This window comes from Acanthaster planci, linkage group LG14 (assembly GCF_054643075.1).
Source record: "Acanthaster planci isolate LZ-2023a linkage group LG14, COTS_SCS, whole genome shotgun sequence".
NCBI classification, from domain to species: Eukaryota; Metazoa; Echinodermata; class Asteroidea; order Valvatida; family Acanthasteridae; genus Acanthaster; species Acanthaster planci.
Window position 1 is genome coordinate 9281133 of NC_141790.1, and position 25919 is coordinate 9307051.

A 25919-nucleotide genomic window follows, 5' to 3' on the forward strand; every position below is an offset into this window, starting at 1 on the left:
CGGACTTGTAACAAGACTTGCCAAATGACTTTTAATGCACTTTTTGGTTTTGGACCCATATCAAAAAAGAAGAGGAACTTGAGACCAAAACACTGTTGAATTGGGATAAATAATGTCACAGACCCCGGCCACACATATAAACCATACGGCTCCGATTTCGGAGTCCCCGGCCGGTAGTGGTTAAAAGTCAATCAACGCAATTTACATGTGTGTTAAAGTTGTTTCTAGGCAAATTCTGAGGTGACTTACGAGGAATAAAAGTGCCGACGTAGGCGAAATATATACCATTCAAAGACAACACGAAATGGTTCCAGTTTTCGAGTCAGTGAACTATCAAGCAAAGAGTAACATTTCAAAATCCGCCCCCCCCCACATGTTCGCGTGCTGCTCACATTTGATTTCTCTCTGCTGTGTAAAACCGCAGCCAGCAAGTTCATCAACCAGTACTTTGGAGAGGAGATGCAGGGGGAGAGCCACCCGGCCCTGGGCATGCTGAACAAACTCTGCGTGGCAGTGGACCGATTGCTCCTGGAGGTAAGTGCTCTCGGGGAACAACTCCCGGTCTTTGACGTTCGCTGGCAGCGTTGGGCCTTCCACGTCACTGTGAAGGTGGAGGTCGGCGCTACGAGGTTTAGCCTCCATGACACATGCATCCCCGCCTTGGATTTGGTACAGTTTTGACGTCCTTTTGTTTTTTTGGTTGGGTTCAAATCTGTAGAAAGAGCAGGGGGTTGACTGCCTGCAGGACATCGCCAACATCCTGACCAACTCGGACGTCTCGCCGTTCGAGATCCTGCACAGTGGTCTGGTCAGCCGGCTGCTCAACTTCCTGACATCCAACAGCGGCAGGGAAGTCTTGGACCGCTACACCAGGCTCAAGCGATTCCTGCATGTGTTCCTTCACTGTCCGGTTCGTGACAATGCTCCTCTCTGTGTCCGTACCTTGGGTCAGGGGGCGGCGATCCTCAGGGGATTGGCAGTTTGATACGGTAGTTAAAACTCTCACAGCTTGACATGCTGCTCCAGGTTCTTGATGTTAGATTGAAGAATACTCCATCTAGCACTGTGCGTTGCAGTCTGTCACAAGTCCTTTACAAGTCATCCAGATGTAAGCCAAGTCACAACCTGTTCCACAGAGCTGTGACCAGAGCGCTCCTTTGTCACGGTTCACCGTGTTACCAGCAGCTGGTCTTGTGAACGGACTTGTGACTGGACTTGTAAAAGAACTTGGGACAGACCTGATTGTGGGCCAACCTAACAAAATGAGTCACAAGTCGCCAGAGCAACTTTTGAGTGAAAGGCCCCCAAGAGAATCTTGCAATAGGTAAATCATTGGGGACCCTCAGCAATTCTCGCTCGTATTATCCATGTTCGTTGTCATGCCAAAATTGTTGATTCCTCAAATCAAAGATCTCATTTGCTCTTTCTGTGCTAACTCTAACTTAACTTAACCGAATATATGGGCTTAAGACTCATTTTGTGGGAACCAGTTACATTTTACTTAGAATGCCAGTTTAAAAGGCGTTTGCCAGCATGTAAAAAATTTGCTTAGCAAAAAACAGGTTACCGTTACATGTCAGTGTGTCACACACTCTGTACTTCCCACAGCTGGTTTCCTGCTAATTCTTGCTTAGATATTCTTGCTCAGCTGCTCTGTGAAATTGAGTGAGTCCTGGTTGAACTCTCGTTTCCCCCCCCCCCTTTCTCATTTTTAGCTGCCAGACACAGCCCCCATCCGGGCTCTGGACCACCTGGTCACCCCTCCCTTCGTGGCCCTGGTCGGCAAAATCAACGGCTGCATCAACCACCTGGAGCAGTTCCCGGTCAAAGTTCACGACCTGCCCGGAGGCAGCAGCTCCGGGACCCGCGGCTCGCAGGCCCTCAAGTTCTTCAACACGCACCAACTGAAGGTGGGCAAGACTGTCTGCCGTTCTTAACCTTAATTCCCTTGGCGCCGTTTAGCTTGGAAATTTCCTGCACCCTGCGCGAACATCCAGTGCCTAATTCTTTGCACTTGGACTCGGGCGCGTGTTCAGGCTCTTTGTGAAGAAACGATGGCTGGGCTTGACCTTTGTAAATTTCTGCAAATCCTCCACAATCTCTCGGTAGCTCTTGACCGATGTGAGGGGGGTCAGGCTTATTAGTGAAAATCAAGATTGGGGTTTTCAGCTCAAGACTTATCCAGCGCTACTGTTTGACCAATAGAGATACTTTCTTGCACCTCGAGTTGATGTAACCGTAGCTATGGCATCTCCTCAGATCCGTCTGTAGCCTGTGGTTAAAGGAGTTAATCCCACAGGCAGTTGGTGTTAAAATTTAGCGCTGGCCAAAAGCTCAACCTTTAGTATACTTTCTTCACCGTTGACACACCACACTCTGTGTAGGACGACGACGACTCGGCTCTGCCGCACTAAATACCTGAGAATGGTGCTGTGTCAGTTGTTGCATGGTGGTTTGGGCAGTCAGGGTCGAAATTAAGAAGAAACCCCACTGTAAAGTCTCTCGTATCTCGTCACAGTGCCAGCTGCAGCGTCACCCAGAGTGCACCACCCTCAGGCAGTGGAGGGGCGGGCCCGTCAAGATAGACCCCCTGGCCCTAGTCCAAGCCATTGAGAGGTACCTGGTTGTGAGAGGCTACGGTCGATTGAGACAGGTGAGTACGCCACCTCGAGTCAAGCCGACAAATTGAGGGATTGAGTAGCTGTGAGGGAGGGTTTATGAGAGTTAAGTTGGATGCCCAAAGTATGGTTACCCGAGATGCCTGTGCTGTGTGTATTCAGCGGATCAGTACCCGAGACTTAATGCGACAATGATCCCAGTTTTTTTTTTTTAATTTTCAGGAGGACGAGGACAGTGATGATGATGCCTCAGATGATGACATCGATGAATCGCTGGTGAGAATGTCCATTTAGACAAGGGAGAATCCGATTGGCCTCATAACGGGTTGTACAGATAATGCCGATTGAGTGGCCATGGGAAAAAAGTCATCTTCATGAAAGTAGTCCCTTTATAAAAATAGTCTTCCGATTTGTCATCAGTCAAATTTACAAACGTATGGAACCCACAATCGGTGCCTTAGTGCTCTCCTGTTTCATAAAATTCACAAGCTGTAACTGATCTCTTCTGTCAGACTCGCAGTGCATTTTGGTTTTCGCAGCAAGTTTTTCCCTAATTTCCCGAGTTAATAAGTTTCTAGGTGCAGTTTTTCTTAATCCCACAATTAAACTGACGAGGTAGATTTGTTTAGAATCCTCTAAGGTGTTTTTGTATGAAAGATAAGTCAGTTCTATGCTTTTGCCTGTCAGTTCGTGAAAACCAAATTCTTCAACGCCTCAGTGTCAGTTCCTGAAGCCCAAATTGTTTATCGTGGTTTTCACAAAGTGCTACTCGCATTTTCAGTTTGTGATAGGCGTAACGAACTTAGCCAACGGTATCCGCTCTGGTTTTATTTTTTATCGTGGCCAGGCCGCGGCCTTCTCCAGCTCCAACATGAACATCAAGCACAAGCTGGAGTTTGTGGTCAACGACCGCACCCTGCCTTACAACATGACCGTCTACCAGGCCGTCAAGCAGTTCGGCGGCAGCTCGGCCGAGGAGGACCGGGACACGGATGACGAGAGCAACCCACTGGGCCGGGCCGGCATCTGGATCAAGACGCACGTCATATGGTGGGTGGCGGTGAAGATTTCCCCCCCGTGATCAGCGCATCTCCGTGCCCTCCACCAGTCATCACCTGAGCATGGCCAAATCTCTTTGCTTTGAGCCATGCTGGTGGGGAGTGTTCATTTTGTCGGTAGCGACGCGACTGTAAAGCGTACATTTCATTCTCGTTTGTAAACCAGCAAAGTGCAGTTCCCACCAAGGGATTCTCCATCGCTAGGAAACTTGCGCCCTCTCTTGGTCCCGCTCGGGGCCTATGTGATCACTGTGTGGGGAGAATGACCCTAAATAGCATTTCAGTGCTAGTAGCCGTAACCTAACCGAAAGATGTGACAAGTGACATAAAAGGGAATGTTCGTTCGAAGTCTGCTAATGCTGTAGGTTGAACATATGCAGCAAGGTATGAGACGGAGAGAACCCCCCCCTGCTTTGTGTTGGTCATTGTCTGGCAGGAATCTGGGGAATTCCTTTCAGACATCTTGGGGGGATGTGTTAAGTAACAATAGTCTGGAATGTGTATAGGGATTGGACATGTTGGAGGGGGTACCCCTCGGTCTCATTTCTTGCTGGGTATAAGGTTGAATGCCCTGCAAAAGATAGTCTGCTCCTCGTTCCTGTACACTCTGATTGGGTCATGTGACTTGATACGCTTGTAAAATGGAAATTTTCTTCGGGACTTAACTTGGAGATGTGAGAAGACATGACACACATGGTCTTTTTAAGCTTGCATTTCTGGAGGACCTCGGTATAAATGAAACCTAATTCTGCTGATACAAATCAAAAACCGACTCCAAATTAGGTGCGTTTTCGGAGTGTTGAAGTCCTTCACCTCATTTGTGGCCTTACAGAGCCACACAAGAATCAGGTTACAAAGGCATTACAAAGAGCTTCATTGATAAAAGCAGAAATACTTCTTGTCTTGGCCTGACCTACACAAGCATTCTCACCGTTGATATTGTGACATTTCCACCCCGCAGGTACCGCCCGGCCAGCGAGAGCGGCCCCGAGGCGGCCCAGGGCACTCCAAAGTCGGCCACCAGCAGCACCAGCAACGCCAGCGGTGGCAGTGCCGGCGGTAGCACCAGCGGCAGCAGCGGGGGCGGGAGCGCCACCAAGCGGGGGAAAGGGGCGGGTGCCAGCAAGGCGGCCAGCAAGGCCAGGAAACACGATGAACTCTGGCTAGGTAAGAGATGCCAGCCACTCCTACCCCAAGCCCCACCATAGTAGAATTGTAAACCAGCAGTGAACGGGATGCTGCCATGCTTGTCTTGTTCCCAGTACACCCATCAGCAATGGTAATATGAGTTCACATATTGTGAAAAGGGAACAGGCTACTTTCCCCTCCAGCTGCAATTAAGTTACATTGGTTTCAATGGTAGAAAAGCGAGGTGGCTGCCACTTGATAGGGGTCTTTACAGGCAATGGACAGTGAACACCTAAAAGAAAATTGGACAGAACTAGTTTTTATGTAAACTGAAATCGAGAGACACAAGTTTTCAGAATGCTGAGGACTTTTGCAGCACTTATTGAGTACCTGAATTGTTTGATAGTATAAACATTACCTCCTTGCTTTCTGCAGTTTATCCAAAACATAGCCATCATGGCTGCTTTGCACCCCCTTGCGGGTGCTCAGATTTATGTACAGAAGTTCTCAGGTCTGTTAACTCGTGAGTGCTTTTCCACTTTTTTTCTATGCACACTGCAAAGAAGATTCTGACCTCTGTGGAAGCACCGTGAAGGGGCCATTTGTATGGGGCTCCCCAGCACAGGAAAACGTCTGCTTCGCAGGGATTGGTTACCACCCCAATTGGTTACCACCCCCCCCCACAACAACCATACAATGTATATTACACCTGACTGTTCACAGCGTATGTTTTGCTTAGCGCTTAAGGAATTTCCTATCTGAGTCTGGCATCCTGGTCATTGTAAACACATTGCTGTCACGGCCCTCTCTCTCCCCTCCCGTAGACGGTATATGCCCGGCCCCCGTCTCCTCGCTCGAGCTCTACCTCACACCCAAGTTGCCTGGAGGGGTGGTGATTGACGACCCGTCGGTGGAGGCCATATCATTGATCCGCGTTCTCTACGGACTCTGCAAACACTGGAACTGCCTATACGAGGTAAAAAAAAAGTCTGAAGAAGATCGGGAAATAACGCAAAGCGTTCTAAGTTGTCAAGTTTACAAGCCGTGCAATGTAAACGGTATAGGGCCTGTTTGTTTCTCACAGATCTTGATTGCGATCAGTGATCCTTAAGCTTGGTCTGCACCTTCCATTAGGTTTTGAGTTTGTAAACCAACGACGGAGCACTGATCGTGATCCGAATCTGTGTGAAACAAACAAGGCCTTCGATTACCACCAAGGGGCTTGGCAGGACGTCACAAGAAAAGGGGTCGGCAGGGTTCCTTGTGCATCAGGACTTCAAAGTTTTGCATCGCTTGGGGCCACATGTCATTCATGTTGGAATTTTGTGCATGAGTAACAAACACCCGACGTATTTTTTTGGCCCAAATGCTTTTCTGCTTTTGTGAAAACTTATGTGTGTCTAAACATTGAACCCACCATCCCAAAATCAGGCTGAAGTTGGTATTTGTGATGTTGGACAATCCCTCTCCGTCAGTTTTTTTTTTACACTTTAGTGTGATCCATGTTAAATCAAAATTCTGTTTGCAGTAAGCTTCTTACGGGTAGTGATAGCTATAACACTCCCATGAAAATCTGAACAGTGAAGTTCCATTATTTTAGGGTTATGAAGTTACCCACTTCAGCCTGGTTTTGGGATGGTGCGTCACATATATAATTGAACCGTCAAAGTCGCGTCTTTGAGTCAAATGTTTGGCTCTGTTAAGATAAGCTACTTTGTAGCAAGACCTTGTACTAGCATGCAAGCATCAGCTGTAGCAAATTAGGACTCACATCTCTCCAAATATGGATTGGAGTTGAATGAAGTAGGGTCCATATAGCCTTGTGGTAGTGTCCAGTCAATTTCGTCCGTTAGATTGATTTCCTTTCTGTGTTTCCTCCTCTACTGACCATAGGGAGCTGGACCCCAGCCTGCCCTCAGCCCAGCTGAGCTGACCAACAGCAAGCTGACAGCCAAAGCGGCCAGACAGCTCCAGGATCCGCTGGTCATCATGACGGGCAACCTGCCGTCCTGGCTGAACGCAGTGGCCAGAGCATGGTCAGTCTGTCGGGAATTCTCCAAGATCAAAGAGGGGGCCGGTCACAGTATTGAATACCCCTAAATGCCAGATCACTGATGTCGTTGCTTGGTCACTGCTGAATTTATTCAAATGATTCCTAAGTTAGCAGTTCATCCTTCAAGACAGAAACAAAAATGGCAAATTTCAATTCTTTTTCCTCTCTCGTTTCTGCCTCTTTGCAGCCCCTTCCTGTTGCCCTTTGACACGCGACAGATGCTGTTCTACGCCACCGCGTTTGACCGCGACCGGGCCATGCAGCGGCTGCAGGAGAACAACCCAGACATGAACACGTCGGATGCCAACGAGAGGGTGGCTCCCAGGCTGGACAGGAGAAAGGTAAATGGGGTATAATGGCAGACAGTGCACTTGGTTGCGGCAGAAGGATGGGGCCAGTTTTACAACGTGGCTTTCAAATGCAACAGATCGTATGGTTATGCAACAGAATGCAGTCGTTTGCAACAGAACTCTGTAGAGTACAACGGAATGCAATGCTCTGCAACAGAATTTAGCACATTGCAACGGATTGCAACAGAGTGCAACAGAAGGAAGCAGTATGCAACAGAAAGAGACCGGAATGCGGCAGTCGTTGAATGCTGTATATTGTTGTATTTTAGTAGCAGTCAACACAAGCTCCCGAGAACACGGTAACGGCATGGTTACAGGTTTGTAGCTATTAACATGGTTGGCTTGAGAAAAAAGGCTTGGTCTGCATGACGTGGCTAGGGCGTGGTGTATATTTGGGAAGCAACAGCAATGATATGATTTGGCTTTCTGACCTTATCTCCCTGTGTTTTACAGCGAACGGTTTCCAGAGATGACCTCCTGAAGCAGGCAGAGACAGTGATGGACGACCTAGCCGGTTCCAGAGCCATTCTGGAGATCCAGTACAACAACGAGGTAAGGAGCGGAGCATTTTTATTGAAAACAGAAAAAGGGCAACATGGCAGCTGCGGTCACAGCTGTATGTGCACCTGCGGTCGTGACTGTGGCTATGGCTATGGCCATGGCTGGGATATGACTGCAGACATGACTATGGCCATTGGCTGTGCCAGCGACTATGGCATGTGACTGTCACCTGTGGCTATGTTAAGACCACTTCTGTAATTTTGTAAACCCAAGCTTATTGGTGGGTTTTTATGGTTTTGAAATGCCAAAAATTTTCAATATTTGCCCTGGGGTTTTTTTTTTATTGGCAGGAGTATAAGCCAGTGGCAACATTAAAGCTGTCGAATGTTGATAACTTTTCTGCAGTCGTCCATGTCAACATCCTAGAGTTCAATTCTTGACAAATAACAGCCTTGTCCTCTGCACACAACTTTCATGGAAGTTGGACGAGAAAGCAATTGATTTGTTTGGATCAGACCAATTTTCTCAATGATTTGCATGAGCTTGTTAAAGTATCAGGCTTTTTCTGTTTCCTTTCGCCGTGGTCTAGGTTGGCACAGGCCTGGGTCCGACGCTGGAATTCTATGCCCTGGTGTCTCAGGAGCTCCAGAGAGCCGACCTGGACATGTGGCGGGGTGAACACGTGGTGCTACCCGAAGCCAAGGGTAAGGAAGCGCTGCGAGGGAAGTGTTTCTGAGAACGCCCCTGACTCACCAGTTTGAAATCTCTGCAAACTCTTTTTGGGGGGAGGGGAAGCTGCACTGGTTCTTGAATTGCATCCCACACATAGTTATCCTTGCTAAATTTGAGCCGGAGACACCCTCACAGACTTGGTGTTTGCAGCCTTTACCTGAGGTAGACATTCACTACATACATCTTTCCTTTTTCCCTGAACGATTTTCCTTTTGCTCCTAAAGCTAGCAAATTTTTTGAGCATATTCCCCGAATTCCTGAATCGTGGTTGTCGGAGCTGTCCTGATGGCTTCTGAATGGTACCTTTGTTTTGTTATAATTTTACAGACTGATACAGTCCATGATTTTTCAAGTTTACCGAATTTCATTCTGTTTGTCCTCGCCCGTATTTCCCAATTGGTCACAAACATCTCAGAAAGTTGGAATGCTGTAGAACGTTCCAATGAGATGCCAACTATTTGTTCCGAGAATAGCAGTTGTTCATAAATGGGAACAGTGAACAATGCCCTTGTTTGCTTCATTCGGGAACGGCCCGTTTTAAGCAGGAACATGACACATTCCCACAGGGAACTCACAGTGTTCTCTGAATGTAGTATTCCACATGGAACTGGAACGTTTGAACTTATGAGGAACTTTCTTTACCAGTGCAGGATCATCACAGATCTGGACATGGTCTCCACAGGGACCAGTTTTCAGGGCAACATCATTGTTTCAGGCTCTCTCAGGTCAAACACTGGGGTTACATCACGCCCCAGCAAGATATATTTGGGCTTCTCTGGCCTTGTTTTCGGGCTCTGTACAAGAACCTGACTGGCTTTCAGGGTCTCAGAAAAGTATCTTTTGAACATGTTTTTCTCGTTCAGGTGCACAAGCCGGGGTGAAGTATGTCCACTCCACCCATGGCCTGTTCCCCGCGCCGCTCAGCCGCAGCACCAAGAGCCAGACTGTCAACAAGATCAAGGCTAAGTTCCGATTCCTGGGCAAGTTCATGGCCAAGGCGCTCATGGATTCAAGAATGGTACGTTCCGGAGAAGGAACATGTAAAAGGGGGAGGGAACTCATAAACTTGTGTACTGTAGGACTCGGTTAAGTAGCCTTTGAATGTTTCTTGCAATTTTCTGTGAATGAGTCCTTCTTCTCGTTTGATAGGAAACTTGGCAAGGTTTTCTGCGCTCCACATAGTGCGCTTTTGCTTTATTAAGTCAGTTCCTGAATCCACACTACCTAATTACACAGTGCGGCCAAGGGCAAGTCCTGTATTTAGCCCAACCCTACAAGATCTTCCAAAGATCTCACTCGGGTTTTTAGAGGATTTTGCCGGGTTGAGTGCGGTAAAGCCTGCTCACTGTTAACTCTACACACAGGACGTGACCCTTGGTTAAAAAAATGCAGAAAGCGTGCGCTGTGGGTCTCGTGCATAGCAGAGGATTTTCAAAGCATTCAAGAAGCTTCTCAGCCGAGAAGCAGGACTGAGTAACCTCTCAACCACTGATCCTTTGCTACGCAGATCGACATTCCGCTGAGCCTCCCCTTCTTCAAGTGGCTGCTGGGCCAGTCGGATTCGCTCAACTCCCACGACTTGCAGTACATTGACCCAGTCCTGGCTCGCTCCTTCCACCAGCTGGAAGAGCTCATGCAGCAGAAGAAGAAACTGTTGGAGGACAGCTCACATGTGAGTTATCCCGTTTCTGTTCTCTCTTTTTTTTTTTACAGTAAAGCCAGGGGTTGAGTTTGCAGTCAAAAATCAAGTGGCCGTGTTTGTCAGTGTTGAAAAACAGGGCATCCAAGTGGGTAAAGCTCACCGGCGTCTCGTGCATTTGCATGTTGAGAGGGGGTGTCCGAAGTAGGCCGTGTGCCATCCAACCGTCTTGCTAACTCGCGCTTTTGGACCTAGAAGTCTTTGATGTCATCCACAGTCCAGGTGGCAAACTGTTGACAGCAAGTAAAAGTATGAACGGGAGGAATAAGGTGTACACTTCCTTCTGTTGTGGTAAAAAAATGTTGCACTTGACTTTAATACCAAGACATGCTTAAAATGGTTGCTGGAGTATGTGATAATCAGCTAAGACATGTGATATGAATCGTTTCTGACCAGTGTTGTAGTTTAGTACCTCGCAAGTAGTCCATAAGTACGGGGCAGTGCGGACATCCGGGAGTTTCACAGAAATACGGGTAGCAACCACACCGTGCCGATGAAAACAACTGCAGCGAGTGCACGCGTACGTACAGATCAAAGAAAGATTGTATAACCTGATCCTCCGACTGGCAGGTGCGTGCGTACGTCGCCAAGGTCGCTGTTTTCACCGACGCAGTACCTGTCAGTTTGCGAGAATCCCGGATGTCCGGGCTGCCCCATGTATCAGTTATCATCCAAATGCTGTATGAAGTACTTTTTTAGCTGGCAGTGGCCGAACATGAATACCTGTCTTTTTCTGAGCTCGTGTCTGAGTACTTGTGGTGTGTGGCTTACATTGAGAAAGGGGGTTTTGTGTCCAACTTTTGAAGACTTTGGGTACTTGTGAAGGCTAGTGGGTACTTGTGAAGCAGTTGTGAGTACTATCAAGTACTTTTAAAGCAATTGTTCATATTGTGAAGCACTTCTGTGAGTACTGTGAAGTGCTTATGGAATATTTGTAAGTACTTGCGAAGTACTGGACTGTTGCATTGTCATGCTTTACATGACTTTCATGCAAGCACAGATTCCTTATTGAAATGACCCGTCCTCTCTTTACCGACGTTGCTCCGTCCAGACCCCGGCCAGCCTGCAGCTGGCCCTGGACAGCCTGACCATCGACGGCAGTGCCGTGGAGGACCTGGGGCTGGACTTCACCCTGCCGGGCTACGGCAACATCGAGCTGAAGAAAGGCGGCAAGGACACGGTGGTCTCCATACACAACCTGGAGGAGTACCTCAAGGTAGGCTGTTGGGACCTCGCCCCATGCCCAACCCCATCTCCACTGAAAACCACATACCATCACCCCCTCCCGTTAATGCCATAAGGCTTGGTGTCGATTTTTTTGTCACAGATATGTCACTGAAACTCTGGCTTGCCTCTCCCCATTAAATCTATTCTGATTTTGTCCTCACTGGATTATTGAAGCTGCAGGGAGTTTAACATTAATAAATTCATGGTAATCTCGATAACTTTCAAGAATAAATGGAGCACCGAAGTTATCCACTTATTTGTAGTCAATGTAGCCAATATTACCTATTGAATCTCCAAGGGATTAAAACGAAACGAAGATATTAGGAAAACATTTTTGTATGATGTCTTTCTTGTTTTGTTCATCAGCCCTGGCCCCAAAATGCAGTTACAACTGCATGGAATCTTTTTTGCGTGGTGCTCATAGGCTTGAACTTAATTCGCAAGCGTATTTAATTCCCATGGTCAAATAAATACAATTGTATTCGTTTGTTAGGATTAAAGTTAATTGTCCAGTGTCGTGAAAATGCCAAAATTTGGGAAGAATGGAGTATTTAAATATCAACTTGAATCAGTGTAGGGTTTTGTTTGTGAAAAGTAAGGATGATTTCCGTGTGGAAATATTTTGGTACTTTGCTAGTTTGTCTAGGTATGTTGGCACTGTTATACAATCTTTGATGAGTAGAGATTCCTAGCGGCTCTGAGTGTTCATTGGAAATCCCTTAGTGAGCTATTTTAATCAATTTTCCGAGTTCCTGCAGGCCGTTGTCTCTTTTCCTAACATTTGCAATTATTGTCAAGCATACTTACCCTATCAACTTTTGGGGAAAGACAAGCGGTTGATACCGTCCCATTCATGTCCTTGCAGCTTGTGACTCACTGGACTCTGGTGGAAGGGGTGTCCAGGCAATTCGAGGCCCTGAGGGACGGTTTTCAGTCGGTCTTCCCGCTGTCAAATCTGCTGAGCTTCTACCCAGAAGAGGTAGGACACAATGTGGCGTTTCATTTCTAAATCGCCTTTAGTGGTGTTCGCCCGCCAGTGATATTTGTCAAGTGCTTTGGCAGGTCGAGTTAGTCATCAGAAGAGAGAAAAAATTGAAGCTTTTTCTTCTCTGTTTGAGTCCTTTAATGATTCAAATAAACATTTTGCAGTTGCAAAATTTGAATTCACATATAGATTCGTAGCTGTACCCACTTCAGAGTTTCACTGACTGTCCATGGTTCCTGTAAGAATTTGGTGAATTTTATATGTCATGTCCAGAGAAAGAAAGCCACTTCAAAAGGAGTAAAGCAAATTTCAAATTATCTGATAAGACCTCTCCAAGTTAGAAAGTTTTACTGGATTATATGCTGCTGAAGACTCCAGTGCACTCCCTAAAAGTAGTGTAGTCTGCCGTGCCATCTTTCGGAAGGATACAACGAAAACCTGCGCTGTAGAAGATTTCACTATAAGTGGTTCTTTGTCATTGCCGCCCGGATTGTTAGATGGATCAGATGTTCTGCGGAAACAGCAGCGAGCCCTGGGACATCAAGACTCTGATAGAATGCTGTCGTCCCGACCACGGCTACACTCACGACAGGTCAGTCCCACTCTCACCACCTGGGAGGTGGAGTCTAAGCCCCTCCCCACGACGGGCAATTGGTGATGCGCAAAAATTGTTACTGTGAAAAGCCAGTGCGCGTGGGTCACAGCAAACGTCTGAATGGAACCACAGTTGTTTACACAAAATTCATGTTGGGCTTGTGTACTGCAGAACTAAACCTGATCACCCCATTTCAAAAGATACATTGTTAGCCTCCAAAATGGTGATTACAAACGGAAAAAAGGAAAGAGCGCAAAAGCCCAAATTCTTTATGTAAATTGAATTAAGGCAGAAACTGCAAGGAAGGGCAGATGTAGCTTTGCATTTGTATCTCGGGGCGAGGAAGGAGATTTTGAGTGAGGACATATGGCTTTGTGTGGCTTTGTGTGGCTTTCACAGTCATTGCCAAACTCAAACACCATGCTGGCTTCTCTGTTTACTGGAGAAAAAAGGGACCTTTGTTCTGAATTGTTAATTTGATTAATTATTTATCTCGCATAAAGTGTGCCGACCTTTTGGATATTTGATCTTATAATTTTGTCATCTTACGAAATATTGATGTATTGTTTTGGAAACAAGTTGTCAGTCCTAATTATGGAACTTTCAGCTGTGTATCTAACGGTGTTCTGTGTGATTATCAAGGTATTTTTTTTCTTTCCCCTTGCAGCACTGCTGTGAAGTTCCTCTTTGAGATCATGGCATCGTATGATCCACAGCAGCAAAGACAATTTCTGCAGTTTGTCACCGGCAGCCCCAGGCTACCAGTCGGGGGTCAGTTGGCATTTGTTTTCAGTGGCTTGCAGTGAAACAAGAGGACCTTGGTGTCCTTGTCCCCGAGCCGGACACTTTACCCAAATTGGCAGGCTATGAGCCAGTGGACCCTGACGGACTCGTCCAAGTTGTCTGTTGGCTGATTTCAACATTCCTACCAACATTTCCTAATCTCCCAACACGAACTACGGCCACGTTCTTGCAATCAGTTTGTCAGCCTCCCTCAAGTTCAATCAATCAGCCATCCTTGTCCACGTTTTCCTTGACTCACTCTCTCTGCAGTTCACTTTGTCATGCACGTCTATTCGTTTTCATCTAAAGATATTGGCATTTAAGTACATGTATCATCTCAGTATTTTCGTGTAATTGCTTACAGTTTCTCTATGAGAAATTGCTCAGATAAACTACAGACTTGCTTTTTTCGGGGGGGGGGGCATTTTGTCATATGGCCACCACTTGCATCAGTCTTGCCCGTTTTTGTCGCCTGATTTCATGAAGCCAAACCTGCAGAATGTTGAAGTAGATGTCTCTAAACTGAACCTGAGCAACTGGGCATGCTCTGTTATGATTATGAGTGATTCACAGTACAGTGCACCACCAAGACGCCGTCACAGAGAGGTCATTTCTCAACTTCAGGGTCGACAAAAAATGGCTGATTTTGTATTTGAGCTAATGTCATTAGATGGCTTGAGGAAACTTGTGATAGATCAGGGCATTTCCTACCTAAAAAAAATCATCACTGTTTATTAATTGACGCCAATACTTAAAACACTTCAGTAGTGTTTAGCGTGTTTCAGCCCAGACAAATAAACATTGGAAAAAGTTGAGCATCCCGCACACTGCACGGCTAGTGCAAAGAACTTTTGTTGACCGTTGCAGCGCATGGCATTGTGAATCGCCCTTGTTGACTGCGAATAAACGTGTAGACCCTACATTACTGTTGCATATACTGCTCTCGTATCGCAGTTCATTCATTCATGTCTCTTCTGTTTACCTCCCTGTCACCTTCCAGGTTTTAAGGCCCTGACTCCGCCCCTGACCATAGTCCGCAAGACCTTCGAGACCTCAGAGAATCCCGACCACTTCCTGCCGTCCGTCATGACCTGCGTCAACTACCTGAAGCTCCCGGACTACAGCTCGCTGGAGATCATGCAGTTCAAGCTGCGGCTGGCCGCCGAGGAGGGCCAGCTGTCTTTCCACCTGTCGTAAAGAGGCTGCCGCGGCTTGGACGGCAGAGACTCTGACCAGGATTTGGCTGGTGGGAGGTGCAGGGAAGAACAGGGGCACAGAGGCAGTGACTGCCTCGACGATCGTGCTGCCGCGCTGAAGGATGAACTTGTCCCTTGACATCTTGTTTACCAGAATGCAGGTGGATCTCTGCTCATCTGGAGTTACAATGCAGTACAGCTTGGTCAGATACAACAAGCCAAACCAACAGAGGACGAAAACTGAGAAGTAAAATGATGCTGACATATCTGCCGTTCTTGGAATTATTTTTTTTTTTATTTGGTTAATCTATATGCTATATGGATGTAGAGGAAACTGAGATACATATTTGCCACTCGTGGAGAGCTTGTACAAAAAAAAAAGAGTATGCTCTGTTTCAGATGTGACTTCTTTGTTGAATCGGAAGGATTCTTTTCATTTGACCAATGCAAAGAGTTTGGAACTTGGGGAAAAAAACATTCATACATGCTTGCATGATGCCTCGTGACAGATTTCTGAAACTGGTGCCACACAGGTGCAAGGTAATCAGATGCTGTTAGGTATGAGCGTTGGTCTTGTAAGCGGTTGACTGTCCTCAAGAATCCTGCAGTAGAGTGTATGATCGACATACCATGAAGGCCGCGAGTAAATATATACATATATCTTACCCTAGAAATCCAGCAGCTACAGAACGAGTTCCAAGCGAATGCGAATCTTTTCTGAAGACCTTGCAACCCAGTGTTCTCATGGAGAATACTTTGGATTGATATCACAGAAGAGATTGGTTAATCAAAGGTTTTCACCAGTCAGTGTAGTTTGAGATTCCCGAGTGGAAGTATCAGCCGAGCATGTAGAGCGTGAGCATCGTGTGTGACGTGATAGGATCCCTAATGATGGGAAAGGGTGGAACTTGTCTTTTTGCCTTCCCACTCGGAAGCCTTGTCACAGATGCCAAGGTGCCCTGAGAAACCATTTGGAGGCCTGGAAGCAGATTTCTTCACAATCGGTGAGCAGACCAAGCCTCCAAAATGCAGCCCCACCACTGCCAAAAGCACTCCTTGCGTGAAGAACTGAATAACCGTCGATGACCAGATGCATTGCTTCCGTGACAGAGCTTGTCGCTGAAGTGTGATCGGCCATGCTTTCAGGAAGCCTCACCACTGACCGTATGCCCCACCAGTCTCCAAGGAAGATCTTCTTCCCAAGATGTCAGGCCACCACCACCCATGCCTCTGCCAGGAAGCTTGTTTGACTGGACCAAGCAAAGCGGTTCACTCTCCTCCCAGTGAAGATACCCCCATTCACACTGGGAGCAGCCGCCAAATTGTCCAAGACAAGTTGGCGGCAGTGCACTGGCGAACCAGTTGGTTGTCGTAAACTTGTTCAGCATCAACAGGCCAGAAAAACTGTGCATGGTGTCCACTGCAGGAGTGAGGGTTAGTAGGTAATCACCACTCTAATGACAGACTTTTGAACCAGTGGCATCTAAGAGATACGTGTTTGCACGTTTGTATGGCACCCCCTCAGGAGCTTAAAAGTGTACATGCACGTCCAAAAGGCAAGAATTAGATACAGAGGTATGAGGGCGTGCCTCTGGGTGTATGAGAAACGGGGTGTGGCAAAAAAGTTACACTTGATTTACCTGTTGTAGTACTTGAAGTAGTTGAGGCTTATTGAAAAAAAAACCAGCAGCAGCTCTGTCCAGTAGAGGCTTTGCATGATAGCCATCTTGCAGGGCAGCTGTTTTGTTCCACAGAAAGCCTCCTTTGTGCATGTCCTGTTGAACAATAGCATTGGCCTACAAGATGGCAGCCGTGCAAACCCTCTGTTGTTGTCAGTATAACTGTAACAGTCTGTTGAAGGTATTCCTGGAGCATCAGCCCAACAAAGTAGTGTCACTAGTAATGGAGGGATTTCTTCCCTCCTCCCAACAAGGTTGATTTTCATAATGGAAAAAGTTGGCTCAGCCAGATGCATGCCACCGGTCCCTATTCAAATTGTATAATTGCCCATGGCATGTAGATCGGCAATGATCACATGGCCACAAGGCATCAGTTCAACCCTGTCACCCTGCCAGACCCTTCAAATTCCTCCGCAAGATCTGTTGGGGGACCCTGAGGGATCAAAGAAGGCAGGGGTCCACCCCTGTAGCTTCCGCTGGGCACATTGTACTTCGTGAATGTTGAAAGGACCTGTGTTTCCTTGCATAGTTGAGGTTCCTGGGGATTTTTTTTTGGCAAGAGCGACCAGGGAGTTGGTTAAATCAGTCATTGTAGTTTTATTGCTAAAAACTTACGTTATACCCTCTTCCTCCCTAGATAACATCAATCACTTATATTGCCATCTGGGTGTTGATTTGACAGAAGATGCCGTTTTGCATCCCGTTTCACTTCGCAAATTGCAAGTCGCTGAAAAAAAAAATGGGTCAGTGTTAAGGACACAACCTTTAACTGGAGTGACACGTTTCGATGTGATCACCCTTTTTTGCATCGTCGGTAATTGCACAGAGTAGATGCCCCCTGGCTATCCATGACTTAATTGCTTATAATTGGTCTCCTTCACAGAGGCCTTTTTGGGGAAAATGAGTCCAAAATCGTAAACTTTTGCGTAGCACGTTGCTTTGAATAATATGAAAAAGGGCAGAGTCGTAGGAGGTTAGCTTCGAGGGCTGTAGCTTCTAATGTTTCCATTTTGTTGTTTTGTTCCTTGAGCACCGTTTGTGAATTTCAATAATAAAATTGCTACATGTTAACCGCCCAGAATGTTAGTCTGCCGTCAATTATTTTGGCCCACCTGCCAAAAAATGTGGCTCTGGAACGGCGCTTGCTATCAACTTCACTGTTCGTTTTCCCCCCGAATGCTTTTTTAGAGAGCAACCCCGTCACTGAAGATAACACGGAGCTGCATTTTTTGTAGACTTGTTGGTGAAATACTGAACAAATACGGCCGTTTCATAATAGTACGCCACCAAGAGTTTGTATTAAACGCGTAGGCCAATCAGAGTGCGCGAAATCTTTCGACCCAGATTTTGCGCGTTTTGATTGGCCAAGGCATTGCAAACCCTTGGTGGCGCACTATGATGAATTGCCTGTATTCATGAAGGGTACAAAGCTTTTAGATATGACAGAGATACGAAAAACGGGACATTTATATGCGATATTAAAAACAAGTTGGGAAGGAAAGTACGCTTATTCTAGGGTTACATTTTTCAGGTCGGTGTTGGCAAATGTGTATAGGCTCCATGGCAATGAAAAAAATGGTACAAAATTATTGAGTTTAGTACGGAGAAACGTGATGTCAATTAGAAACCTGTGTTTTGGTAAAAAAAAAAAAGTCCCCCAGTTTTTTCTCCTTTGTCAAAGGGTTTAAAACGCCGTGCGTTTACAAGTTCTGAAGATTTGTCAACTACGGGCCAAATTTGCCTGGCATTGATTTTTTTTTACACATCACACGCTAGGGAAAACCGACTTGGCAGGCCCCAATCGCGGCTCTGCTGTTGGTAGAGAGTAAAGACGACATAAGAATAGGGGAAGGTTCAACGAGGCGAGACGAATCAAGACTAGTCTCTCAAGATGGCAATAAAACCATTTCCCCTTTGGAAAGTAGATGTACATGGTGCACCCAGAGACAGTTGTTTGATTAAAAAAAAATCGGAAGCATATAAAGTGATTATTAAAGAACTTCTCTATCAACGAAATAAATCCAAATTGACAAACGTTTGCACGTTTTCGTCGATTTGTTTCTAAATAGAACCTAACTTCGGAGTAAAAAGTCCTTTAGAATAATTTTGCGCAGTGTAAATCAATCCGCCCCGAGTTGAAGTGCACCCCCAAGCGGCAGACGAAAGACAGGTGGTAGTAAGTTTTCAAAGCAGGTTTTTGCACGCGTTCTATTTGATGTTATGTGGCACTATTAGACTCATTACTGCGCTTACAGCTTCAAAATTAGCTATCAAAAAGTTGAAGCCTGAGACGGAGCCGAAGTTGAGTATTGCAAAATGGCATAAGGAATAAATTCGTTACGCGTACTAAGTGTTCCGCGTGAAACGCGCCATTGATCCCATTATAAACGCGCGCCTATGCGGCGAGTACTCAAAAAACACGCCCTCTTTTGTTCCGCTCGGAGCGGATAGGAACCCAAAGCATTTTTCACCATGGAGTATCCACTTTCATCAGGATGCCAAACTGAGTGATACATCAAAACAAAAAGCTCAACTTGCTCTTTCCAATACAAATGAAAACTCAAAAAGTGATTATGCCGACTTAAGATTTATTTTCAAAATGGGCGCGTGCGATTAAGCTTCTCTGAACACTCCACTGTTACACTCAAGGGAAGCCTCAAAATGAGGCTAATCGAACGCTGCAGTGCGTTTTTCAATGCATTCTGGGAAAAAGGTTGAGTCCCCGCCATGTTCCACCATGTACGTCCATGCTCGAACAGTACATCTGTGACGTCATTACACTCGGGCAGCCTCTGGAGACTCGCTCGCCAGCTGGGGTAGTGACAGCACAAACGCTCTCGTGTAAGTTTGACTTACACGAGAGCGTTCGCTTAGCCATCACCTGATCTTCGTGCCTGCCCTGGTGTCAGCCACCACTAAACAGGATGGCGAGCAGGTCTCAGGAGGCTGCCCGAGTGTCATGCACGGACGTATATAAAAAACCTGGACTTGCAACACTTTTTTATGAAAAAGAAGCCAACCAGCGGCCATTTTACCGAGCCGAATACAAAAGCGTGGGTTGGCTCCCTTCTATTGACGTCAGGAAGAACAAAGGCGGGCATTGCCGGGATAGCTTTGTATTCGGCTCGGTAAAATGGCTGCGAGTGGATTCAATGATTTCTATAGGCTGATTAAGGGCATTGCGAGTCCAGATTTTATTATACACGTCCGTGGTGTCATGACGTTTACGGTGGATTGTTCGATAATGAACATGACGGAACGTGCGCGTGCGGCGGCTTGACGTTTTTCCCAGAATGCCTTGACGAATACACTGCAGCGTTCGATTAGCCTCATTTCGAGGTTTCCCTTCGAAATTTCCACAATGCCTGAACAGGGGGCCTGGTCCCCGTTCCTATTCTAGCAGCAGTTTAACATGTGCGATAGACAAATGGCCTTGGCGGCAAGAAGTGTGAGTGGGCCATTGAAAAGGTACTGGGACGTGACTTTATAATTTTCCCTCAAATTTACTGGTTTTGTTCACTAAATCGTTTTGCTATTAGTTTCTAATCTAAGCGGGATTTCTAGTGCTCTCTACAAAGACTCCATAATCGTGATTTTTCTAGTATAGCCCCCTCTTCCATCATAAGTCGCATGCGAATGTTAATTTATTAAGGTCTATTAGCCCCATAGAGTTACATTTAGAAACAACTCTATGATTGGCCCTGTCAATCTGGATGCTGAATATTTAAATTTTTGTCAGACCAATTACACTGCAGAGCAGTGAAACGAATAAACACAAGTACTTATCCTTGCTACGCTTCTGTCGATCACGGTATGGCAATATGTTTTTCAAAGATTTTCACTGATAAATTGTTTTACCGCAAGTTATTTCAAATCAGTGGTTATTGTGTTAAATTTTAGGTAAATGAACAATTTATGGTGAAGTTTTTTTTCATTCATGAAGAAGACAAAGCAAAATATACTATCAGCTCGTGCTTAATTGTGCATCGAGCGGGCATCGTTTTCTCATTTATAACGCTCGGCAGGATTCTGCCGGATTCATTACCCACTAAACGGCCCCTATTTTCAGAGGACGTCTGTAAGACGTCTGGAGACTACGTACGGGACGGAAACCAGTCTAGCGCCGGGTGATGAGCGAAGGTCATACGCAGCAAGGTATGAGACGGAGAGAACCCCCTGCTTTGTGTTGGTCATTGTCTCGCAGGAATCTGGGGAATTCCTTTCAGACATCTTCGGGGGATGTGTTAAGTAACAATAGTCTGGAATGTGTATAGGGATTGGACATGTTGGGGGGGTACCCCTCGGCCTCATTTCTTGCTGGGTATAGCGAAGGTCGCGATGGACATGCGCTCTTGCGCATGAGTGTTTACGTATCTCAAGTCATGTGTCGCCATTATTTTGATCTTGAATGAGCGTGGTCTTTAGATATAATTGATTTTAAGGTATTCAAACGAAAGGGTGAGCTAATACGTAATATGCTCTTAAAAGGGTTAATGAAAGAACAGGAAGCATATGTTTATCAAACTGTCAAATGCCCGAATGTGTCGGTTGCTCCTTTACAATTAATCAAAACGTTGCAAATTTAATATCATCCCTAGAGAAAAATTAAACATTTTCAAAGTCACATCAAAATGATAATTTAGAAATTTAGCTTAAATTTCAAGCTGATTTCTCTCGAGAAACATGCACAACCGCCCTTGGACATCATTTTATGCCTATATAGGTCCTATGTTAAAGCAGTTTTCAGCATCACCAAGCCATCACTCCCGATATTTGTCAAAAATACGATGGATTGTTGTCACCAGTCAAACAACAATTTAAAATTATATATATAACGGTTTTTTTGCCCTTACCCAACGTATATTAATAAGCACTGTATGCTCAGTGCTTGTCCGAGAGCTTGCGAAAAAACCTCACAAGCTTACTAGGGTGGGACTCGAACCCACGAACTCCTGCTTACTAGTGCAGATGTCTTAACCACTCGACCACCGAGCTTGCCGGGGTCGGCTGGCCGGTCCGAGTCAAATGAAGCAGCGGGGACCGCGAACTATTTTCAAGATGTATTTTTTGCGTTGGGGAGATATTAATTATATATATAACGGTTTTTTTTTTTAATATACGTTGGGTAAGGGCAAAAAAACCCCGTTATATATATAATTAACATCTCCCCAACGCAAAATACATCTTGAAAACAATTTAAAAGTTTCAGTTGAACATTTTCTCAAAATCGTCATGTATTAGCTAAAAAAAATCATTCTTGTAAGTCAGAAAACAATGAATTCTCGTAAAACATTAACAATTATCACGATGCCGGGACTGTATAAGTTTGAAATTGAATGGGTCATTGAAAGAAATTATTTGTTTAGTGTGTGAAAAACAATTTTACAAATCAGGGATAAGAATTTTTCCATTTACCCAAAAAAAAAAAAAAAGGTTTCAGAAAACCCCTGCCGCTAAAAATACCATTTTGGCAGAGAGAAGCGATAGCATTTATCTTCTGCGATAACAGTATCTGAAATACTTCCTGGGTCAAAGTTTTGCGGAATGTTTTGAGCCCAAATCTGTTGCAAAGCTGTCAAAGATTATATCATGGGTTTTACCATATACTAAATTTAAGCACACAATCGTTACTCCGTGGACAAAATAGAATTAATGAAGATTTACTTTAATAATGGTGATTTTTGCCCTTTTACCCAAGCTAAATTTGCTCCAATAATAAGCCTCATGCGAGTTAAATTTGAATAAAGTCTGGTAAGCCGAGTTATCTGATTGCACATAAACATAATAATTTGAATTTCCCAGACTAAAGACACAGTTGCTGTACCTTGTTTTGGGGGCAAGCTTTCGCATAGCGACCACCATCTCTGGAATGGACTGATTCCTTTGTGCCCTTCTTATCCATTGAAAACATTGTACTGGTGCAAGGTGTCTCTTATGTAACTATTAAGCAAAAGCATGCCCCAAATGACGAGGTATTAAGTCTAACAGTTTCTTTGGCATGGAGACTTTTAAAACTGTTACGTCCACGTGAAGTTAAAGAACTCAGTGTACCAAATTTCATTCTAATGTACCCACAAAAGCTCATTGGTATTCAAAAGATCTGATGATTTTCTTCACGGCATCACACTTTGACCAACGTTCACTGTTCATGAGTCCCACGAGAATGAGGTTTCGAATGCGCCCAGAAAGTTTCACACACCTACCTTTCAACGCCCTTCTCGACGAGCCAGAAGATAGCAACGAGGACATCTGGGACTGGCCCAGAGTAGCTCTCTACTTCGACTGTGAAACAACAGCACACCGTGGGCCTCAGCTCTTCTGAATGTGTCCGCCGTGCGCCCCCAACACACGCCAAAGAACGCGGAACAAGCAACTGTGGATGCACAGTTGCTCGCTTGGTGTTCTTTGGCGCGTTATGTGTAAAACGTTCTCTCCGTACCGCACCAGGATTGAAAGGAATTACCTGTGGCATGCACGTGGTTCACTCGTCACCCAACCCTCGTACAGGGCCGTGCGAAGGGTTGATGGCTTTGCATTGTGATTGGCTACATTGTGAACGACCTGCGGCCGCGAGGTTATCACTTCCTGTTAGCGAAGGGTTATCCTAATATTTAGATTCACTAATGGCAACACATTATCATTAAAAATGGCCTTGGTACAATCATAGTGTGGTAATTTATCTTCGAAGTATCACTGATCACGTGTCGTTTGGAGATATATTTCAAATCATTGGTTATCTTAATCAACTTTGGATGAACGAATAAAGTGCAGTTGGAATCTTTTCAGCAATGAGGAAGAAAACGAAAAAATATCGAATTGGCAACGGCTTACCGCCGCTTTTGTAACGCATTGAGGAGCTCGCGCGCCTGGCAGAAATTTACCCAAAGTGCCTGTGCGTCGTTAGCCTTAACCCCGTGTGACGTATTTCCTCCACTAAAATCTATACAAGGCCATCAGCCCTTCAGGCGCTGGGCAATGAGCGAATGCGTGTGGACGCAAGACACCCACACGCTTGAGTGCACTTTGATCCAAGAACACCTCATCATAAAAATGGAACAATAAGCCTTTCACGAGTAAAATTTAAACTATGCTCTTTAAATTCGCGTGAATATAACACTTTGAATTCTCAATTCTTTAAACACTGTTTCTGTACCTCGTGATTCGGGCAGGCTTTTGTTTAGTTACGTAAGAGACGCCTTACACCAGTACAAAGGAACCAGTCCATTCCAGGGATGGTGGTCGCTATGTAAAAGCTTGCCCCGAATCACAAGGTAACAGTGTCTCTAGTCTTGGGAATTCCAACTGTTATGTTTATGAGCAGTCACTAGCTCAGTGTTTTTATTAATGCAACTCGCAAAAGGCTTATTACCAAGACTCGACGCTGCTGCTACCCGAAATGGAACCAGAGTGGCTTTTCATATGTGCGCAGTACAACATGCAGCTATTGCTATGTTCTGTGCACTGGCGCATAGTCTACCATTTTGTTTCCGAAAACTGAGACATTCATGTCGCAACTCTCTTGATTAGTAACAGCTCTGGTAATGCCATCACGCAGGGCACAAAAGCGCGCGCTTCTTTATCAGGTTTCCAGTTATTTCAAAATTGAATATCCGACAGTCTGAAAAAGAGACTGAAGTTATTGGCAAGCTAAGGAGAGCAGCCATCCCACACACACATTAATAAATAAATAACCAAGACCACACCAACTTTTTTCAGTTTTACAAGACATAACCGACTCTTTAATTTGTTTTGACAGACAAAGTCCGTTACCGTTGTTTTGTAAATGTACAGGGAATTGTGCAGTAAAATCTCTATTTTTTGCGTGCCGTTTTATTACCAGCGTCTTGCTTGTCGTTGCACTTTCCTAAAATAGTTTGCACAGAAAATGGACAACGATTAATAACATCTCTCTACGGTTTAAATGGGCTGGGTATAAAGTTCCTTACAAAAGGAAAATTTACAGTGTGCGATGAATTTCGGAATAGCAAAATACCATCGAGTTTATACAATCTAAATTCTTAGTCTCGGGTATTGGAAGGTTTCCGCGAAAAGGGAATAATTCCCAAAAGGTATAAATTGTCCTTTTTAGGAACTAATTTTGTGACATACTTTCTATTTGTTATCGCCTTTTCTTCATCAATTAATTAAACCGATGCTGCCCATGACTCTGTTCAATTGAAGTTTATGTAACTGAAGTAAAAAAAGAAACCAATGACAGAAACAGTCTCTTCGGCAACGAAGGGGGAAAGGTTGCATTCAAATCAAGGACGGCGTGTGGGAAAAGACATTAAATGTGTAAAGGTGAGCCCATCATCTGACTACTACATTATAGCTATTTTGGGAGACAATTTTTTTCTGCCGAGGTTAACTATCCTTCTCTGAAATTACTTAGATAACAATGCGAACTTTTATATCACAGTTACCGTTGTTATTGATCGCTACATATCACAATTAAGCAATACCAACTCTTACTGAATCATGCGCAATCCGGCATTTGCTAAGCATTTATTTTGATGAGAGAATAATAGTTATTTACCTTTGGTTGTAAAGAGGGCGCTCTTTGTAATAGGAATGTACGCGATATAAACACTGGAATCAAGGTTAAGGTGCACTGCAGTCATTAATTCCAAATTACGTTAACGTGCAAATGCGTGTTCGGGGGAACATTGGATATCAGGATCTTAGTCATCCTTCTGACTGAATTTTCGCAAAGGTACAATGTTGCTCCTAAGGCTGAAGTATCGCAGTTTGATTTATGCGACTCGCTACCACCACAACGTCGTAGGCCTAATAGCTGACCTTTCTCTTCGAAAATGTTTTTCGTGACGACACTACTTTTACCTACATGTACATCTACAGCACGAGAAAGATGAACGGTTGTGCGGCCCAGAACTTGCAGTAATCTCACCCTTAGCTGGTTTGCCTCTACATGTACCTTTCACGAGGGCCATACATTCACACAGTCGTACATGTAATAATACATGTATTTGGTGTTTCGATACAACTGGGTGCGATTTTTCTAAACGCTGGATTTTTTTTAAAATTACTGACGGCCACCCGTAGTTTTACCAGTAACTGGTAGGCAAAGATTACGACTGTAACCAGAAAACCTGCAGTCTATCACCAAATTCTGTTTACTACACTGCCGTTGATGGATCTTAGCAAACAGCTATGTCTTAAAAACTCTGAATTTAACGTTTGGTCGAAGGTTTTTTTTTTCTAATCTATTGATTTTCAATACAGATTTATCTGTGATGCCTGAATACATGTTATTTGTAATTACAACTATTGGCATAATGGGGGAAATTCACACAA

At 45.1% G+C, this 25919-nt stretch overlaps 1 protein-coding gene and 1 long non-coding RNA gene across 4 annotated transcripts in view; one reads left to right on the plus strand and one right to left on the minus strand.

Moving 5' to 3' along the window:
* Positions 1-17685, plus strand: part of LOC110980752 (E3 ubiquitin-protein ligase TRIP12-like) — a 55710-nt gene extending 38025 nt beyond the window's left edge. For all 3 annotated transcript variants that reach the window (XM_087145532.1, XM_022237700.2, XM_087145533.1), the window contains exons 25-43: positions 425-534; positions 719-910; positions 1716-1910; positions 2519-2653; positions 2841-2894; positions 3466-3668; positions 4638-4843; positions 5629-5780; positions 6698-6840; positions 7045-7198; positions 7661-7759; positions 8298-8412; positions 9304-9458; positions 9948-10112; positions 11191-11355; positions 12232-12345; positions 12849-12943; positions 13614-13717; positions 14730-17685. In XM_087145532.1, the coding sequence (XP_087001658.1) occupies positions 425-534; positions 719-910; positions 1716-1910; positions 2519-2653; positions 2841-2894; positions 3466-3668; positions 4638-4843; positions 5629-5780; positions 6698-6840; positions 7045-7198; positions 7661-7759; positions 8298-8412; positions 9304-9458; positions 9948-10112; positions 11191-11355; positions 12232-12345; positions 12849-12943; positions 13614-13717; positions 14730-14926 (2753 nt within the window). In that variant the 3' untranslated portion in view covers positions 14927-17685. The remainder of the gene's footprint in view (positions 1-424; positions 535-718; positions 911-1715; positions 1911-2518; positions 2654-2840; positions 2895-3465; positions 3669-4637; positions 4844-5628; positions 5781-6697; positions 6841-7044; positions 7199-7660; positions 7760-8297; positions 8413-9303; positions 9459-9947; positions 10113-11190; positions 11356-12231; positions 12346-12848; positions 12944-13613; positions 13718-14729) is intronic.
* On the minus strand, positions 9604-23019 carry LOC147796819 (uncharacterized). Its single transcript, XR_015427634.1, has 3 exons — positions 22808-23019; positions 12174-12332; positions 9604-10369 (listed from the first exon to the last, which is right to left on the minus strand). It is a non-coding gene; the product is annotated as an uncharacterized LOC147796819 (long non-coding RNA).
* Between the last annotated feature and the right edge of the window lie 2900 nt (positions 23020-25919).